This window comes from Malaya genurostris, chromosome 1 (assembly GCF_030247185.1).
Source record: "Malaya genurostris strain Urasoe2022 chromosome 1, Malgen_1.1, whole genome shotgun sequence".
Lineage (NCBI taxonomy): Eukaryota > Metazoa > Arthropoda > Insecta > Diptera > Culicidae > Malaya > Malaya genurostris.
In genome coordinates, this window is record NC_080570.1 from 49,454,140 (window position 1) to 49,475,387 (window position 21,248).

The 21,248-nt window shown below is 36.1% G+C and overlaps 1 protein-coding gene and 2 long non-coding RNA genes across 4 annotated transcripts; 2 read left to right on the forward strand and 1 right to left on the reverse strand.

Annotated features, from left to right (window-relative positions):
- Positions 1 to 6,350: 6,350 nt before the first annotated feature.
- On the forward strand, positions 6,351 to 12,031 carry LOC131439076 (synaptic vesicle glycoprotein 2B-like). 2 transcript variants are annotated; one of them, XM_058609649.1, is made up of 6 exons: positions 6,351 to 6,716; positions 10,025 to 10,084; positions 10,144 to 10,305; positions 10,403 to 10,565; positions 10,622 to 11,605; positions 11,666 to 12,031. In XM_058609649.1, the coding sequence occupies exons 2-6, from the start codon at positions 10,078 to 10,080 to the stop codon at positions 11,886 to 11,888; spliced, it is 1,539 nt and encodes a 512-aa protein (XP_058465632.1). In that variant the 5' UTR covers positions 6,351 to 6,716; positions 10,025 to 10,077; the 3' UTR covers positions 11,889 to 12,031. The 2 variants fall into 2 exon arrangements, with proteins under 2 accessions (XP_058465632.1, XP_058465626.1); XM_058609643.1 differs by lacking the exon at positions 6,351 to 6,716 and adding an exon at positions 9,811 to 9,965.
- Positions 12,032 to 18,451: 6,420 nt separating this feature from the next.
- On the forward strand, positions 18,452 to 18,896 carry LOC131436007 (uncharacterized). Its single transcript, XR_009230572.1, has 3 exons — positions 18,452 to 18,514; positions 18,572 to 18,733; positions 18,788 to 18,896. It is a non-coding gene; the product is annotated as an uncharacterized LOC131436007 (long non-coding RNA).
- Positions 18,897 to 20,260: 1,364 nt separating this feature from the next.
- Positions 20,261 to 21,166, reverse strand: LOC131436038 (uncharacterized). The gene is made up of 3 exons (XR_009230574.1): positions 20,643 to 21,166; positions 20,424 to 20,585; positions 20,261 to 20,369 (listed from the first exon to the last, which is right to left on the reverse strand). It is a non-coding gene; the product is annotated as an uncharacterized LOC131436038 (long non-coding RNA).
- Between the last annotated feature and the right edge of the window lie 82 nt (positions 21,167 to 21,248).

The window sequence follows — 21,248 nt, forward strand, 5'->3', positions numbered from 1 at the left end:
CAGAAAAAAAGTGAACGCCGGAGAGCTCGGATCGGTCGGATCGGCCTAATGCGGACAGCATTTTAGCTGATCACGCAGAAAAATTCAAGTCAAGCTTCTACTAATGCGTGCTGAACAGGGATGCCAATTGCTAAAATACAAAATGTGGTCCTCACGGTATCTATCGGTATAGGTATCTGGGATATGTTAGATAATTGGCAGCTCTGGTGCTTGATTAAATCCGAAATGATACTATGATGAACATGATTTATTTATTTTTACTGAGATATTCTCTGCGTGCTGCTGATATACCTGAAACAACTACTATCAAATAGAAAAAGGCAGTTTCGCCACGAAGCTTTCGAAACCGTTCGGCAAATTTGTCCCCTTCATCATCTTTAAAACACACTCACACATACGTACGTAGTACCCATCGCTAGCGTTGCCAGATTTATCTCGCTTTGCCAGAAACTCTAAAGCGGCCCTTACACGAGTCATTAAAAATGTCATTAGTAAAAAAAATATCATTTTAATGAACGTGTAGTGGTGCACTAATGACGAAATTTCTAACAAATTTGAATTACATCATTAGTTAGTCATCATTTAAAATGACATTTTTAATGCTCGTGTAAGGGCCGCTCAACGAACCAGATCTTTTGCCAGATTTTAAAATTTTCCCAGATTTTACAAATTTTCCAAGATTTTTTCAGACCTCACGGTTTTGGCCTCTATACGATAGGTGGTGAGACCTTTTTTATTTTGCTCACTGAAAATGAAGCCCCGTCAAAATTTCCTTGTATTTAGTTGGACCCAGACAAATCCAGATAATTTTTTGAGTCAGAGTCAGATTTTTGAAAACATGACCTGGCATCCCTGCTCATCGTTGAGAGTTCATTATTGTTCATTCAAGATGTCAAAAATCTGGAGTGTGCTCGCGAAGTGCAGTCTTCGACACTTAACCAGAGCTGCCAAATAAAAATCTGCGTTTCGAAATAAAAAATCTAACAATCTGTGATGCATGAATTACAAACGTATTAGTGAGAATCGTGGTAAAATATCTTAAAAACCGTCAATTTTTCGAAATAATCATAAAAATCTATGATTTTTTCTTAACTGTGAAAAATTTTGATCGGTGACACACGGGTCCTCTCGGGAGCTGCGCCCTTATTATCAAGTAGTGTCATTTTTAATCAACGCGTAAGGGCAGTAATGACAAATTCTACATACAAATGTGGAATGTCATTACGTAGTAATCATTAAAAATGACAAATAATTCTCGTGTAAGGACCCTTCGTGATAATATTATTGTCAATATAAAGTATTTTCAATACCGTCAATCCAATTGGCTTGGTAACTTGTGGCCGCATTTTTCGAAAACATCCAGCGTTTAAAGTTTCAAATGTTGCAACTGAATATTGAAACATTGAGAGGAAAGCATCTATTATTTAGTTTCATCTCGGAGGAGAAAATATCGTTGGATTGATGACTGTGTCTGTTGACAGATTGTGAATAAATAAATGACCAGTTTTGATTTTTGGCAATATTTTCGCCCATCCGATGAAGTTTCCACTACACGATTGAAAAAATTGTCAATACTCCTTGTATTGACTAGTCACATGCACGATTGCATGCACTGACAGGTTTGCTTTGATCAAGTATAATTGTAGACAGAAAAAATTGGGAATTGAACAAGGAGTGGGTCGCTTAGAGTAGTGTGTCAATCACACAATGGATTGGTGCATTACTCAATTCTTAATTCTAGCATTACACTGTAAATTATGTACAGAAATTGTATTCAAAATTTCAAAAGGATCGATGCAGTGATTATGAAGTTATGAGAGGCTCCGACTTTAAAAACGTGAATTGTTGGGAAACGTTTAAAAAATCCCAATAATCTGGAATAAATCGTTCAGAAGCATCGGCCTATTTCATGCTACATATAGAGACTTCAGTATGTGCGTAAAAATTTCTTTAAAGAGTATAACCCGGTATAAACGAGGTCACTTCGTATGGCTATCAACTAACATAACCTACGCTATGAGTCTTTACTTTACATTTTTTTGCGTCATAGCTCTCAACGATGGTTCGAAATTTTAGCACACTTTACCATATATTCCCGGAACCGAAATACGGATCCGTCTAAAATTTGAGCATCAACTTATGGAATCATATAACATTCGATTTGAATCTAAGTTTGTGTAATCTGGTTTAACTATTCCTGAGAAATCAAACGAGGTACTCTCGTTTTTTTTTAATTTTTGATCACTAATTCCAGTACTTGCAGAAAAAAAAGATAGGGGACCGGTATAACGAATATCAGCCATCAATTAACAATACCTGTATATCAGAAAAGTTCCTTCCATACCTAGCGAAAATCGTTTCGCCCGTCAACTAACAACACATCTTGGAACAGTTTCGCAGAATTCCTACGTTCCCAGCGTCGTAACATTAATGATGATTGAAAAGTTTTATTATTCTTCACTTAAAACTGGAAGTCGGATTCGAATAAAATGGCAATTTAAGGAGTCATGAGATCTTTTACTTGAAAATGTTACATGTTCACAGATATTCCTCGGTCTTGACGAACTGATTCGAATGGTATATTACACAGGTATGAGAGGTAGAAAATTTGTCCAAATATAATGTGGCAATATTATATGAAGGACTATTTATTTACAATATTCGGCTTTGGGAGGAACCATCCGGAGAGTGAGGGAGAGGTGCCAACATCCAGGGAACGCCAAAACATGATAGAAATGGTAAATTTGTTGCACGATTAGTTTAATAAAAAAAATTCTTGCGATTTTTTCTTGGAAAACTATTTGAATTAGATTAAGTTTAAGAATAGTATTGTGCTGTTACATAAATCCGATTAGATGCCACCGTAATAATAATCATTTATTGACATGAAAGTGTAACTCTATAGCCAATTGGAATAGAGAACCGCCATTCAGCGACGACCGTAACAATTATCTCTCATGTCGGTTCTTTGTTGGATGGTCGTGCTGCTGCTAGTGTCTACTGTCGTGAAATGAGACTAGAGCAGTCTCATTCACTTGGTGAATACTGTACCAAGCACAAATCTTCGTGATTATATGTGGGGTACAACCGACACTTCAGCAGAGATTCTATTGTAAGCGAATTTATGTTTGTTCCTACAGATTTAAAGGCACTCTGCTCGAAATGACGACGAAGCTTGAAAACTTGCTCTCAGACAGAAGCATTTCTACTAGATTTGAATCTGAAAATGTCAAAATGTCAAGCATCATTGCAGAATTCTGATCAGATCGTGTTGAATATTATTTGTGTTAACTGTCCCGCATTGACACAACTACGTATCTGGGTTTTTGGTTCTCTATATATGGTTTAATCTGTGTGTAGAGATTTAAATTGAATAATACGACTGGACAGTGTAAAATAGGCCCCAAAGTGGCTCCTTAGCGGTACACCCAAACCTCCATTTACGAACCTTATATATGTATGTATGTATGCTTACACACTCACCCGTCTGCGTATATGTGTGTATATTTATACATATAAATGATCGCTTTTACTTGACCAATATTTATATGTATTAAGACGTACACATATTTTTACACATGCGTACATATATTGATACATACAAGGTGAGATGAAAAAACTGCAACAAAGTAAAACGCCATAATTTTTTCATTTTTTTTTTTAATTTTATTGAATGAAAGCAAAAAATGTCGGAAATAACATCAAATTTGAGAATCGGTTTAGATTTGTTCGAATTGGCCACCTTTGGCACGAACTATGGCCTTCAAACGGCCAATGAAACCATCACACGCTGCCCGAAAGTGGCTCTGCGGTATTTTGTCCCATTCTCGGCGAAGCGCTTGCTTGAGATGATCGACACTTTGGTATTTTTTAGTGCCAACCTTGCTTTCCAAAATACCCCAGGCACAATAGTCCAACGGATTGGCATCCGGAGATTTTGGTGGCCATTGTGCGGTGGAAATGAAGCGAGGAACCTCATTTCTTAACCATTCTTGGGTGGCGCGTGCTGAGTGCGATGGTGCTGAGTCCTGTTGGAATGTCCAAGGTCTGCGGCCGAAATGTTTGCGTGCCCAGGGCTTCAGAACTCCCTCCAAAATATTTTCGCGATAGATTTGCGCATTTATTTTGACCCCACGGTCGATGAATACGAGCGGCGAGCGACCATCGGCTGTTATGGCGGCCCACACCATCACCATGGCCGGCTTTTGAGTTCTGGTGGCCAACCGAAGTTGCAAATTTTCAGCTGACCTCTCTGGCAAGTAAACACGATCATTTTGTTTGTTTACAAACTGCTGGACGAATGGTTTCTCATCGGAGAAAACCAAATTCGGCAGTTCACCACTTTCGGCCAAGCGAAGCAACTCTTTAGCTTTTTCGAGTCTAACTTTTTTTTGCGCATCAGTAAGATCTTGCACTTTTTGGAACTTCAATTGCTTTAGTCCAAGCTCATTTTTCAATATTTGCCGAATGGCATATTGCGATATGTTCAGCTCACGAGCCATTTTTCGGCCACTGCGACGCGGATTTCGTTCAATTCGCTTCTTCACTTTTCGAACCATTTCTGCCGATGTTGCTGTTTTTTTTCGTCCACTTCCTTGACGTCGGGCTACGCTACCAGTATCACGGTAACGAGCGATGGTACGAGACACAAAAGATTTATTCACTTTTAAATGCTGGAGGGCTCTAACGATAGCCACTTGTGGTTTTCCAGCCAAATGCAAAGCAATCACACTATCACACTTGAATTCCATCACAAATAACTTTTTTTCTGAAAAATTCCCACCAAAATGCTTTTGTGCGCTTGTAAATAATATAATGAGCTGTCACTAGAATAAATCTGACAGCTGTGGGACGAGCGGTTTAGAAATGACAGCAGTCTGAAGTTGGTTGCAGTTTTTTCATCTCACCTTGTATATACATATATAAGTTACGTAAATGGAGGTTTGGGTGTACCAGCTGGGGAAGATTGGAAAGATCGGGTAAACTACTCCGGTGGTACCTTGCTCGTATGCTGACTTTGAAGGGGTGGGGGAGGGGGGGTGTGTTTGGTGTTTTTTTCCTCTTTACAGAGAGCGAGACTATCCGAGCGTCTGTTCCCCATGTTAAGGGCGGCTCGAAACAGCGTCTGTTCTCAATGTTAGGAGGTTGGTGTAGGCCTAACAAGCCGCCCTCAAAAAAGTAGTTACGAATGATCAAGATAGAAAAACTACTCGGACTAATCGGCAAAAACCTAAGTGACGTACAAAGGACTACGATTGGAAGCTTGGCACATGCACGGAGAACCCGCAGATCACAAAATTACAATATTGCAATTGTTGTTTCACGCCCTGGTTGTTTCAACTAAAATGTTATTGATTTAACTAACATATCTGTTGATTTTGTCATAACCATTCAAGTAACCGAAATTGTTGTATTCAAATGCTGTCACTTGGCGGAGAACGAAGACAGCAAAACGCAGAACAAAAAACCTCTTCATTTCACCAGAAGCGTTTCATACTGAAAATTTTCAATGGTAAATGAACGTCATTTATGTTAGTTACGTAGTTACGTTTTATGTAAGTGAAAGTATGCAGAAGAATATAACAGTTAATTGTAAAACAAGTTTTCCATGTGTTAAATAGATATTCCTATAGTATAAATGTTTTAATTTGTATCTGTAGCATTAGGTTTACCAGCGAGCCATTCTGCAAGTGAAGGAAAAATTTCCTAATTCCCTGTGACCATTTTTTGGTGAGTTTCCTTGTAATCTTTTGGTTCATTTATATATCCTTTGTGAGTTTAGTGATAAAGATATAAGCAGTTAATTAGGTAAAATTTCGTTGTTCAAGCAGTGAACGATTAGCTGCCCCCGAAGAGGGTAACAGTAAAAAATATTTATTGCAATTGGCGTCTTAAGTTAAAATAACTGAATGATTGGTTGAAACAACTGAGACATTTTTTTGCTTTCATGCATCCAAGTAACTTTGCTGGGATTGTGTCTTTGCTCAATTGCAAGAGTGACACCTTATTGAAATGATTCATTGTTCGCTCAGGGTGTTTGATATTGCCAGACCCTGTCAGCTTGGAGCGAAATCAATTTTCAGTTCAGCAACGCCATCGCACGGCATCATATTCAACATATCATGTCCATTGTATGGGTGCGTAGTGCTGCTGATTTGGCGCGCACGGATTTGACATTCCTCTCCCCTACTTCTATGTACGAGTTTCAATGCGGACTCACTTGAGGGCGCCATGCTCGCAAAATGATGTTGCTAATGATTTGTTCGGGAAATGTGAGAGCTGGATATCTTGTTAATATGATGTCTTTGGCATTGCTCAACTGAAACGTTTCATTACTTGTTTGTGGTGCGTGTCTTTGTTGGGTGTCGTTGCTAAGCTGCCAGCACGATAAATCAAAAATGACAGATTAGTTAAAACAACAGTCGATTAGTTGTACCAAATTTTAACCAATCAAAATCAGAAAAACAACTAATATTTTAGTTGTTTTGCGATTGCAGGCTTTTCCATGTGGAAATGAAAATCGCATGGCTCCCCAGGGTACGGCCGAATGCTACATGATGTGCTTCAAATTCGCGGATGTCGTAGCACTGCAGGAACTTTGTTGGACGAGACAGAAGGTGTGAAAACGTGGACATCGGCTAGCGACGAGCAGCCATAGGCCGAATTTTGTAGAGACGTATGCGTGATACAGCCCAGGACTATAGCTGTTAGGTAAGGTGAGTATATTGTATAGTTTCTCATCCAATGTGGTAAGGGCATATTCAGGAGTGTTCTAGTTCTAGATGCATAATTTATGTCAGTTTTAAAATTTAAATCTAGAAATTATAACAAAATAAACTGGCAGCCCCAGCAGCGTTTTATCTGTATTTCAAATATAGAAAAAATAGAACGGCAATGTATACCAGTTTTAAATTTGACAGTAGAACTGGTCGAATAAATAAAACTAAAACGGATTACTGGGGATACGTTTGTTTCAGTTTCATTTAAATTATAGACCACCCATATGAATCTAGCAGCTACTTTATTTGCTCTAAAGAGCTATAGTCAGAGAGGCTCATCGTATTTCCTGGAGTGAATGAATCCTTTCTGTATTGACCCTAAAAAGATATTTTGGGGTGCCTAATTTGCTTCTGGTGATACATATTGCGAATCGTTCTGCATTCGCCCGGTTATTTAGAATGATGTCACTTTTGTAAAATCTTCTTGAGAGTTGAAGGTTTTATTAAATGTGCATTTTGGCACCTGTAGATCGTTCAGCATCCTTTCGGGGAGCAGAACGTTTTGGTTTTGTATTGTTGGCCTACCTTAACCACTTGACAGTTTCTTTCCATGTTTAATTCATCCTTACCTTCTCATCAGGAGAATGAGTAGCCACGGCAAGGTACAAATCTTCAAATTACTAGGGGAACGTGCCACTAGAGCCAACAAGTTCTGATTCTTAATTGTGGAAACTTGGAATGATGAAAATTAAGAATTTAGAATACAGAACTCAGAAATTCTCAGAGAGCAAACCTGGGAACCACTTGATGATCAATTTAGCAATTAGATTTTCCAAAAGCAAAAAAAACTTTTGTGATTTTATTAAAAAGTACATTTGGGTAGATTTCCGTAGTACTATTCACTGCACTGATATCGCCCATTTTAACGTAAGACTGTGCCTTTATTTTCTATAAAAAAGTGCGAATTCAATGTGCGGTTCGTTAGCGCCGTGAAAATGGATTCTTTTCTCAAATGCAACTTGGCCTTCTGTAGATTTTTCTGCGCCGTTCGTGAGGCAATGATTTTTGTTGAAGTTTTCCTGATTTTTCGTATTCGAGGTGCTGAACTACCTCGATCATCAAGTGCAGGATGATTTTGATCAGGGGTACCGTGGTGCATCCAATTCGAATCAACTTGTCCGCACAGGCGCACGTTAGAAAAGTCTTTTGTTCCGAGACAGTTTATGCGAACCCAGCACCTTTCATCACCAACGTAAACAAACTAGCGATACTTTTCAGGAAATTCAAAATTCTAAAAGAATTTATCGAAAGTATATTTCGCTTGTATCACAGCGAAATGATTTGAGGAACATAAAAGATAACAGAAAACAGAAATTAACAGTGATTTTGTTAATTGTGTAGTTCTACGTCAACAGTTCGAAAAAACTCAAAGGACTATCACTTATAGTGTTTCATGCAAAGCAAAGCCATGGTATTACATTCCTTCTGTGCAATTGGACCTTCTGTTTTCTGCGTCGCAGCCGATTTAAATTGCGCAGAACCATTGCATGGAGCTACGATCCCACTGACACTTAGAATCAGGTCAAGCCTACATTGATCTGCTAACCCGGACAGTGTTTCATACTATATACATTTATACCCAAGTATCAACTCGAATGCCTTTAAGTTCTGTTTAAAACTTATAAATTCATACGTTTGCTCGTTATGAAGTTGCAGTTACTGTTAAGTCTTGTCATAATCGTTATCGTTCAGTTTAGTATGCTAGTCAGTCATATCCGCTAAAGTTAAGTACTGTGTTAGTCAGTCCAAGTTTATTGTAAGGGTCGTCCCAATAAATACAGTTAGTGTCAAATAGTATCCACGAGTTCTCACTTCGTCGAGCTCGGACACTCTGAATGAATGTGCGCAAAAAAGGTTTAAAATATATTTATGACACATATGTTGTGCGCTATTGGATTTATTTTTAGGTTAAATGATAATTTCGATAAAAGAAACTACATGTTCATCGCATTCACCTTTTTATATTCAGAGAAATGTTTAAAGTTGTATCTGAAATTCTTACTATGGAATTCACCCGAATAAATTTAATATTGTTCGTGAAGCAGTTTTTTCAACTTTCTTGAATTGTGAATTATTTTGAAAAAATTTTCAATAGGCTTCTATGGAATTTAAAAAATAAAATAAGAAATGTTACTTGGGATAATCTTACAGAAAAATAAAATAATAGCGACTCGTCTTCATGGTGTTGATTAGAACATTGTTGGGGTGAATATTTTTAAGTTAGTTCCGGGCGCCATAAACGCTCACTACGGCTCTGGGCACCTCACAGAAACGCATTGGGTGAGGAGTATAGTCGCTAATTCTTTAGGGGCCCGTACACGAGACGAGTACTGTCATTTCCTATGATTACTAGCTAATTGTATTCCAAATTTGTATGGAGATTTCACGATTGATTTATACGATCTTATTTTCGGAAACAGATTTTTGTCCTAAGTGGTAGTAAAACACAAGTGTTTGGAAATTTCAAGAAAATACGTCGCACTTAGTTCTGCGTATTGCGAAGGCATTTATTATTAGCACTTATAAGCTTGAGATAAATTCCCTGTTTGTGTTGAACTTCCAGTCATAACGAATGAGGTTATCTTTTCTCGCTCCCGAATCTCATTATTTACAAAAAAAGATGACCTGTTGCTTGTAAATTTTCGAAAACAAGTCGGCAGAATTCATGACTAGTTGGTGCCAACATCAAAGTAAATCTTAGACATCTTAGTTGGGGTGTAGCTTGTGCCATTGTTACATCTCTCAACTCATCAGTATATGTTTTTCAAAACTTTATGTTTAAACGTTCAACTCAATGGGAAAATACGCAACACAGTCTCCATGCGGTTTGGGGTAAATCAAGTGGAAATGTTTCTGCTGAACTCTACAGTAGCCGTTAGCGCTGAAAAGTTTATTGTTGATAAGACAAGATCTCACACCTTTCTCCACTGATATCTAGTAGCTGCTGGCGATAAGCCTAACAATGTTTAACATCTGCCTGTCTAATTTCTGAACACTCCCCAACCATAAATTCTGGATATTATCCCTGTTTTTTATCACAATGATATAAAGGAGATGTGATCATTAGAAGCGGCGATTATTTCAGAAGCATTCATCGAGTGGGTTTAAACGAGTGTTTGGAAGAGCGTGCGATATTTATAAGTAATATATTAGATAGAATGGAAACCTCTATCGAACGAATACCAGGTTGGATTACTGTACCAAGTACATCACACTAACAATTTATAATTATTCCTCGTTTCCAGAGCCAAAGATCGTGAACTATCAAAGGAGTGTAACATTTGACGATGCTCTCTCTATGACAAGTAACTATTAAGTGTTAATTTTTTTTGAGCATTTCTCTAAGGATATATCATTGTTACAGAGTTTGGAAAGTTTAACTATATTCTTATCATAATATCTGGGACGATATTAACAAACGTATTATTGGAAACTCTTGGGATTAGTTATGTCATACCTGTGGCCGACTGTGACTTACTATTGACAACCAAGGAAAAAGGAGTATTGAGTGGAGTAGCTTTCGCAGGTATTATTTGAAATTACAGTAAAAACTGTATGTACTCAAATTAATTTCTAGTTGTAGAATGAAATTGAAATACTTTAATTTCCATTTCTTTTTTAAGGAATCATTGCTAGCTCACACTTGTGGGGATTCCTCGCAGATACTCGGGGGAGAAAGAGAGTCATTGTACCAACGTTATTTTTAACGTTTATTTCAACTGCTCTTTCAAGTTTTACTTCCAATTTCTGGATTTTAACGATTTTAAGATTCTTTTCCGGTTTCTTGTTAGTATTTATACTTACCCGTTAGTAGTTTTCGTTTTCATCATTTTTAATTCTAGTATCTCTGGATCATCGGCAACCATCTATGCATATCTCGGCGAATTTCATAATAAGCGCAATGGGTCACGTGCTATAATGGGAGCTTCGTTTGTTTTCGGCGTCGGTTGTCTTCTTCTTCCAGGAATTGCGTTTTCCATTATAAATCAAGAGTGGGAGTTCGTAGTACCATTTCTAGGAATTGTATATCGTCCATGGCGATTATTTTTGGTAGTGTGTGGACTTCCGAATCTCGTTTGCGCTTTTATGTTATTGAAATTCCCCGAAAGTCCAAAATTTGTGTTTACTCAAGGAAACCCTGATAAAGCCATCGAAATTATCCAATGGATGCATAAGTTAAATACCAGTGGGAAGGAATCCAAGCTGCAAATAGCTACCATATTGGATGAAACTGAGCCACGACAAACCAAGGATCGACGCGGAGAAGAGAATGAAAACGGATTCAGTACTCTTATGAAACTAGTGTGGGATCAGACGGCTCCACTTTTCATGAAACCCTACTTAAACAAAACTGCTATAGTTTGTATCTTGCAATTTGGAATCTATTTATCATCCAATGGTTTGTACATGTTCTTTCCGGATATACTCAATCGTGTAGCGGAGGTTCAGGAAGGTGGATCTAAACAAACTACGATTTGTAATGCTGTATATGAAACCCAAGCGAAATTATTAATGCATGATTCTAACTTTACTGAAGCGATACCTGAATGCAATCAAAAGTTGGATATTATGGCCTACGAAAACTCATTCATATTAGAATTAATGTATGCTTTGGGTTTTGCCGTTATTGGACTTATCATTAATGCTGTAGGCAAGCTACCTATTCTGGTTTTCGTTTTCTTCTGTTGTGGCCTCTGTGGTGTACTCATCACATTCATCGATGTACCATTGCTAGCCGTGTGGTTATATGTGATCTTATTGACATGTGGCTACTGCATTAACGTCGTCAATGCTGTCACTGTGGACCTGTTTCCCACAAATTTACGGTAAAATTGATCACATAATTTCAACAGATATCATTTAACGACAAGGTTCATGTCTTATAGAGCTATGGCTGTTTGCATCTCCCTCATGTTTGGAAGATTAGGAAGTGTTGTTGGTGCGAACATCGTTGGAGTATTACTAGACACTCACTGCGAGCTGTCGTTCTGGATTTCGGGTATATCATTAATTGGATGTGGGATTCTGTCTTTCTTTATTCCAAACATCTACAAACGAAACCCTTCTGCGCCAAGAATCAGTGTCTCGTCAAATATATCATCGCGATGATTTGAAGATACAGACATAAGCTAGGTTAGTTATGGTGAAGTCTGAGTCAATTTATAGACTGAAATATTGGAATATCAGTACATGAAATATATAAGATGATCTCATATTGCTTGAAATATGTTGATCATTACTGCGGTTTACAATTACTCATATTCATTTCACGTCCGACGGAAGAAAATACCTAACAACCCAAGTTGCATTTATTGATAGTTTTGAACTTTCATTATATATATATATATATATATATATATATATATATATATATATATATATATATATATATATATATATATATATATGTATATATATATATATATATATATATATATATATATATATATATATATATATATATATATATATATATATATATATATATATATATATATATATGTATATATATATATATATATATATATATATGTATATATATATATATATATATATATATATATATATATATATATATATATATATATATATATATATATATATATATATATATATATATATATATATATATATATATATATATATATATATATATATATATATATATATATATATATATATATATATATATATACACATACATACATATGTCTGCAAATTTCATATAATATCTGCAAATATACAAAATAAATACATGTTAATTTCATGTTTTATTGTCAAACTGTATTCTAACTTTTCATTGAAAAAAAAATGAAACTACTACTTTCATCTGACACACTCTGATGTAGCTTACGATTGCTTAAAATGTGATTGTCACTAAGAACTCTAGCATAAATACAGCAGTTTACTAGGAAGATGTTATATAAACATTGAGTTGTAATGAAGGCGTCCCATCAAATCGAACTGCACAGTATGAAATTGTACTGAATCACAAAAGTATGATCATAAGTGCAAGTCCAGAGTTCCGAACGGTACTGGAGAATGACCAAAAACAGCAAACAATCAAACCGCACAAATGACAGCAGTCGCCGATTCTACTTCCCCGTGAATGTAGCAGATGAAAAATGTCATGTCTCATTACATGTTCTCTCTCGTGAATGTCGCCGTTTGCTCTAATCGATAGCTCTTTTCAATCGGAGAATGGCTAGCCACAGTAAATAGTAGCTCCTTTCAAACTCAACAACTTTCGAGAGACAGTCGCCAACAAGGCTCAACTTTGAAATTCGTTTTATGTAACAGTTCGGCTGAAAAGTTCGTATCGCTTAATAGAAACACACATTTTTTTGCCAAAATTCGTTTTTATTATTCAACATAATTGCCATCAGAGGCGATACAGCGATTATAGCGATCTTCCAACATTTCGATACCATTTTTGTAGTACGATTTGTGCTTTGCCTCAAAATAGGCCTCAGTTTCAGCGATTACCTCTTCATTGCTTCTAATTTTTTTACCAACGAGCATTCTCTTGAGGTCTGAGAACAGAAAAAAGTCACTGGGGGCCAAATCTGGAGAATACGGTGGATGAGGGAGCAATTCGAAGCCCAATTCATTCAATTTCAGCATGGTTTTTCGTTGTTGTTTTTGATCGATTGTGAGCTCACGCGGCACCCATTTTGCACAAAGCTTTCTCATATCCAAAAATTCGTGAATAATATGTCCAACACGTTCCTTTGATATCTTTAGGGTGTCAGCTATCTCGATCAACTTCATTTTACGGTCATTGAAAATCATTTTGTGGATTTTTTTTCACGTTTTCATCGGTAACAGCCTCTTTTGGACGTCCACTGCGTCCATTGTCTTCGGTGCTCATATGACCAGTACGAAATTTTGCAAACCACTTACGAATTGTTGCTTCGCCCGGTGCAGAGTCTGGATAACACTCATCAAGCCATTTTTTGGTATCGGCGGCACTTTTTTCATCAAAAAGTAGTGAAATTCCTTTTTATCCATTTTTTTTCACAATAACAAAAGTAGCTTCACTCAAAATGCAATATCTAACAAACTAATAATCAGACAGCTGTCAAATTTATACACGTATCGTTTGAAGGTTAGTACTAACTGAAAAAGGTATGGATTTAATTCTAGTGGCGCCCTCTCATAGAAACGATACGAACTTTTCAGCCGATCTGTTATATTCTCATGAGGTGTAGGGGGACATGCACAAGAACATCTTGCTTCCCAATGCAGACGTTTTTTTCTGTATCATTACTTGTTTTGTTTCTTTGCACTACCGTTGGAAGGAAAGTTCAGTGAGAAAAGCAAAGTAAATGCTTTGAGTTCAAGAACTTGGATGGTGGGTTCGTTTTGGCAGTTCGGGTGGTTTTGTTTTATTTCCAGTTGGTTGATTTACTCCAATGCACTTTTTCGATCAAACAATTAAACTCCGTTTAGCATAAACCAGAATTGTAGAAGTACCAGGAGCGCAACATCTATTGTCTCTATAAAATTTCTTGCCTTTGCATCTAGAAAGGCAAAAGCTGCGCTCCTGATACTTCGTGTATGAAATTTCAGTAAATAGTTGTAATATTTTTGAAACATCTGCATGAACAAGCTTTGTGATTTAATTTTTTCAAAACTGAAATTTAACCGGTAATGAAAACCACGCCGTGCGCACTTAATTTATTGCCACAGATCGGTCACAGCGGATATGACAGTCCAGTTATGAAAATGTCATGACATTTTGAGCTCGTGACATTCTCGAAACCCGTGACCGAAAATGAACACAGCAGCTACTTATCAAGTATGTACGTACACTACCACAAAGCGACTACTGTGAGAGAGTGCGACAAAATTAACTGCTCTCAATATTGCCGTCGTGTGTCGTGGCTCTCATAAATGCGCCATGCTCTCGTGTCATTGCGTGTTGACTACTGTTGAACGTAGCAGCTGCGCGTATCGTTGCCAGTGACTGTCTTATGCTTGGCGACGGTTTAAAAAAAATGTCAAATTTTCGCTCCCAGAGATGCCTAGTAAGAATTCCAAATATCTTCAGATAGAGTTGAGAAGTCTGTAAATCCGAAAAAAACGTCTGCAGGCTTAAATTTCTCTACAAAAACTTCACAAAACTGACTTGACGAGCAAAAAAAACGTTGCGGATATTTCAAAAGTCTGTAAATTTTGACGGAAGTCGAAGAACACTCGATTTTCAAAAGTCTGCAACAAACAATGCCCGCAGCACTATTAGATTTTTTATCTTGACGACACAAATGAACAAGCATTCATCCTTGACAGTTCAGTGGTACTGTTTACAAACAAGCTTAAACAAAAATCGAAGAACACATCTTAAACACTCATAAATCTCAAAAACAAACCGTATTTAATCGTGAACAAATGATTTAAAACTTTATTTAGGTGATATGGACCGTAAATGGTTTGATCCAATTTATCAACAAACAAACAAAGAAATCTCTGTTTACAAACAGTACTGCTGAACTGTCAAAATGTGTTCATCCGATTGAGGTTAGCAGTGACGGTAAAAAACCTAGTATATGAAATTTGCAGATTTGCAGAAAAATCTCTTATCTGCAGTTCTAGCCTCTTTGGTTCTATGTCAGGACCTGACAACTGTTAATCCAATTTTCTTCTTCTTCTTCTTTCCTGATTTTGCACGTTTTCGTCCTGTTTTTCAGTTTATTTTTTAACGAAAACATTATATAACTGAATATACAAGTTTAAATCTTCATGTTTTTCGGATATACAGAACTAGTAAATAACCAGTTCTTCTTAGAATCCCAACATAAACTATTGAAATTCGCTGGAAATTAACAAAACGGCCTACCTTAGTCAGCATCATCCATTCCTCTAGCTGGAGTGTAGTGAAATGGCTTAAGTCGCATAAATTTCACACTAACACATTCATAAAATGAGCGAATATTCAATGACATTTAAAATGTCACTGTCAATCAGGTTGATCGAGCAGTCAACTCAGGCGAAAATTCTAGCACTGAACCGATCGAGCACTAAAAAATCATGCAGTCGAGTAAGATTTCATTGCTCATTCCGTCATTTCGATAATGTGGGTTTTAATGATCGTGAAAGGGCCGCAATATGCAAGCACAAGTTGTTGAAGTAAATATTTATGCAGGGAAGAGATTCGATGAAAATCTGTATTACCCTGAATACAAAATCTGTATTTATCTGTATTCACAATTAAATGGAAGTTTTTACAATGAAATGATGCTGAGAGAATGTTATCACAGACTAACAGACATGACAGTATGAGTAAATTCTTATAAAAATAATTTTTCGTGATGCACTAGTTCCACCTATATTGTACTGCGCGAACTATTTACTATCTGTACACCCCTTGTGCTATGTAAAAGTTTTTTTTGCTAGTTGGCTTCCCCTCGTTTGTCAACACCGATCAGCTGCTTGCAGGGATGCCTGATTTCATCAAAATATTTGAAAATGAATCGTCACAATAAATTATTGGATTACATTGATAATATTTTTAACTTTTTCGCGATGTTGGAAGGCAACCATTCATTTGACTCAACGTTGTTAATCTAGACTATTTTTTATTGTGTTGGTAGTTTTCACCCGAAATCAAGTGGCGGCAGACCAGAAGCAAGTAAATATTGTAACAAAACGGGTTCGATTTTGTATTGCGTTGGAGGATGAGAAGTAGGCACAATTATGTATATAGTTTTGGCAATATGTATTAAATCTTTATCCTGTATGAAATTCCCATGGACGTATACAAATCAATACACTACAGGTAATTCTGTATGAATGGCAACTCTGTTGGTAAATGAAAAAGGCGGGTGGGTAATGTCAGAGACATAATTGGATGTCGTGAATACGAAAACAACTGACATGTTCCTTAACACTTAAGAATATCAATTGTATGAATTATGCAAGCATTCCCCTTTTTCACATTTTTCGCAAAAACAAAGAAGGTTTCACTCGATCTCGATTACTTTGAATTTCACACAGCGAAAAGTGCACAAATCTAACCAAACTGTTCTTGATTTGCACTAAACTGAGGATAATTACCTTCGATTTGCGAACAACAAATCCTAATAGTTCTTTAGAAAACTTTTAGAGCCATTAGAACGGCTGATATTGTGTAATGCTCTCCACCGTTGTTTTTTTTCCAATGCTAATGACTGGCAGCTGTGACGTAATCGCTCTTGTCGAAAGCAAAACTAGCTGTGCAGACGACACAAAACACATCTGCTCGCAGTGGCGATAGAATTCAAACTGATTAAATTTTTGTTAAGTGTGATTTCGTTTGTAGCTTTTTCACTAATGGCGGTCCTAACAGCTATAAAAATAGCCGCATACAGAATTTAAATGTCGATTGTTTCATTTCGGATTTGCATAATTTATTGAAAGAAACTATCAGGATGCTGTACGGGATTCATTTCTGCCTTTCAGAAAAATCAAATTGTGGAACTCACTATACGCTATTAAACACTGTTCGGAACATTTTTCTCGAACGATTTGTTGTATAGCAGCAGATATTTTGTTCTCTTCCTTAGAACGCGTTCTGATTGGCTGGTGTTGACATGGGTAAAATGAGACAGGTTTTTCAATAGAGTACTATAGAAATACTTCAATGCTTTTGCTATACACGTTTAAATTGAAAAATTCGATTCTATTGGTAGTTAGAGGACAGATTTACAGATTTTGTACAGGTTTTTTAAATTCAATACAGATTTATATAGATTTTTCAAAAAAGAGGAAAGAATAAAATAATTTTGTTCGTCTGAGCTCTCTTTGGCAGTAGTGGCGAGATGAGAGTTTTGTAATCAATCGACGAATCACAAATTGATCTAAAAATCTTTAGATTGTGTTGATAATTTAAGTTGAGCGCTGACATCCTACATCAACTCATCAAGCCAACATTTTGAAAGTATATGAAATTTAAATTATGTTTTGTTGATTCCTATTGGTGAAGAAATTTTGAAAGCATTTAATGTCGGATGTTTCTCATCCGTAATGTTGGCAACAATTCAAAACATTGCATTAGCTTTACATTGAATTGACAGGTCGTTTGCTCGTTTGGAACTGGTAGCTGTCATTCCAAACGAACAGCTGTCGCCACTCTGATTATACACTGAGCAAAATACCATAGTAACCGTAACCTGTTTTCCATTGTCATTTCAACTATACGCCTAAATAGTAGCAACAACCATGATATATGACTATTCACCATCTGTACTGTATAAATTACTAGACAACAAAGACTACGACTTGACTAAACTATTTGTATTTATGACTTTTCTGGCATGGTCATCCTGACAATGGTAGTCATCTCAAATATAAGAATAGATAGTTAAAATCACAATTTCTAGTAAGGTGAAATTGCTCTCGAGCCTTGTATATATGAGGTGCTAAATAGTTATCGCTACCATGTAAATATGTCCACAGTTTAATAATGTTACCATAATTAGATACATGGTTTAAAAGACGATTATGAAGTTTGAAAACACTATTCATGTAGTCCATATCAACAGAATTTATGTAGTAAGCACATTATCGTATAGTGTTTTTCAACCTACTATGTATTACATTTGTGCTGACTATACAAATTGTCAATGAACGGGTGCACTGTTATTGTCACATAAAGTTACAATTTAGCAGAAAATATCGTACCTGGGTAACACATCAGTGATGGATTTGAACAAAATATTCTATATTGTGACTGTGTACTTTGGTAGGTCTTGCAGGTAGGTAAAGTTTGTAGCCTTACTAGTTTCCGAGGTTGAAATTCAATTTTTCAACAGTTTTTCCGGCAACTGTTATGTTTTCCAGTGAAATCAATATCTCGTATACGGTTTATTATTCATTATCGGTCGCTGTAGAAACAACATCAAGCGATTGATGAAAAGGAAGATTATCATTTGATTCCCGGATTCAATTTGCTCGAATCCCACGGAAAGTCGCAGGTGAGTATCGAGGTTTGCATCTGGACTTGGCTAATAATTTCTTTCCTGCTTCAGGAAAAACTCCACCGGACAGAACCTTGAATCAACTGATGCTATCAAGCAATGCTAAGCAATATTTCACCAGGTATATTGTTATTTGATTTGATGCGAAAATAAAATAGAGTTTAATGAAATTATTTTGTTGTTCTTATTTTAGAATTTAAATTCATAAAACTTTTTAACATTAGCTCATGTTTTGCTGATCTTCAGCATTGTTGAATCAACCACTGCCTTTAGTTTCGAAATAACTAGAAGTGAAATGTCAAAAATACCATGACTCTGGTTATAGCAAGAACTACAATGTAAAAAAAATATTCGGTCATGGTTAGGCTAACCATCTCAATCGTATTAGTTATTCATACAATACACTGTTCAATATTACTATTCTAGAGCCGATACCATTCATAGTAAACATGAACTTGACCATTGTTGAAATCATCTGATTTCATAGTCGGCTGAAAACCACTATACGCTCATGGTCAAGTTGGCCCTCTATATAGTAACAGTTACCATTTTATTTTTCTGAGTGTAGTTACTCTACACGCTTAAAAATAGTTACTCAAAAATGAGTAAGATCTCACTCATCTACAGAAAAAGTGGAACAACTCTAATTTAGAGTAACTCCGAAGTTACTCAAATTTGAGTTCTTGCACTGGAAACGATATTTGGGTAAAATCTACTCATTTACTGAGTAATACTTTATTTGTACCAACAATAGAATAACTACCAAAAATAGAGTAACTATCACTCAAATTTTGAGTGAAATTTTATTTCTCATACACAAAATTTGCAAAAAAATTGCTCCTTTTCTGAGTGTATTGTATTAAAATATTAAGTAATTGAACTCAATACTATATCAAGTGGTGGTCGCTTGGAGTAGTGTGTCAATCGCAAATTAACATACATGTCAGGCACCAATCATACACTTATTCCTCATGAATGACATTTGAGCATGCTCGTTTCCATTCTAAAGCACAACACGGAGTTTATCATTCCGGTTTTTGCAGACACAACACCGTTTGTGTTGAGCGACTCACCCTCGAAATACGCGATCTCTCTAACAAAAAATACAACCTGTTGCTACACTCAGAAAAATAAAATGGTAACTGTTACTATATAGAGGGCCAACTTGACCATGAGCGTATAGTGGTTTTCAGCCGACTATGAAATCAGATGATTTCAACAATGGTCAAGTTCATGTTTACTATGAATGGTATCGGCTCTAGAATAGTAATATTGAACAGTGTATTGTATGAATAACTAATACGATTGAGATGGTTAGCCTAACCATGACCGAATATTTTTTTTACATTGTAGTTCTTGCTATAACCAGAGTCATGGTATTTTTGACATTTCACTTCTAGTTATTTCGAAACTAAAGGCAGTGGTTGATTCAACAATGCTGAAGATCAGCAAAACATGAGCTAATGTTAAAAAGTTTTATGAATTTAAATTCTAAAATAAGAACAACAAAATAATTTCATTAAACTCTATTTTATTTTCGCATCAAATCAAATAACAATATACCTGGTGAAATATTGCTTAGCATTGCTTGATAGCATCAGTTGATTCAAGGTTCTGTCCGGTGGAGTTTTTCCTGAAGCAGGAAAGAAATTATTAGCCAAGTCCAGATGCAAACCTCGATACTCACCTGCGACTTTCCGTGGGATTCGAGCAAATTGAATCCGGGAATCAAATGATAATCTTCCTTTTCATCAATCGCTTGATGTTGTTTCTACAGCGACCGATAATGAATAATAAACCGTATACGAGATATTGATTTCACTGGAAAACATAACAGTTGCCGGAAAAACTGTTGAAAAATTGAATTTCAACCTCGGAAACTAGTAAGGCTACAAACTTTACCTACCTGCAAGACCTACCAAAGTACACAGTCACAATATAGAATATTTTGTTCAAATCCATCACTGATGTGTTATCCAGGTACGACATTTTCTGCTAAATTGTAACTTTATGTGACAATAACAGTGCACCCGTTCATTGACAATTTGTATAGTCAGCACAAATGTAATACATAGTAGGTTGAAAAACACTATACGATAATGTGCTTACTACATAAATTCTGTTGATATGGACTACATGAATAGTGTTTTCAAACTTCATAATCGTCTTTTAAACCATGTATCTAATTATGGTAACATTATTAAACTGTGGACATATTTACATGGTAGCGATAACTATTTAGCACCTCATATATACAAGGCTCGAGAGCAATTTCACCTTACTAGAAATTGTGATTTTAACTATCTATTCTTATATTTGAGATGACTACCATTGTCAGGATGACCATGCCAGAAAAGTCATAAATACAAATAGTTTAGTCAAGTCGTAGTCTTTGTTGTCTAGTAATTTATACAGTACAGATGGTGAATAGTCATATATCATGGTTGTTGCTACTATTTAGGCGTATAGTTGAAATGACAATGGAAAACAGGTTACGGTTACTATGGTATTT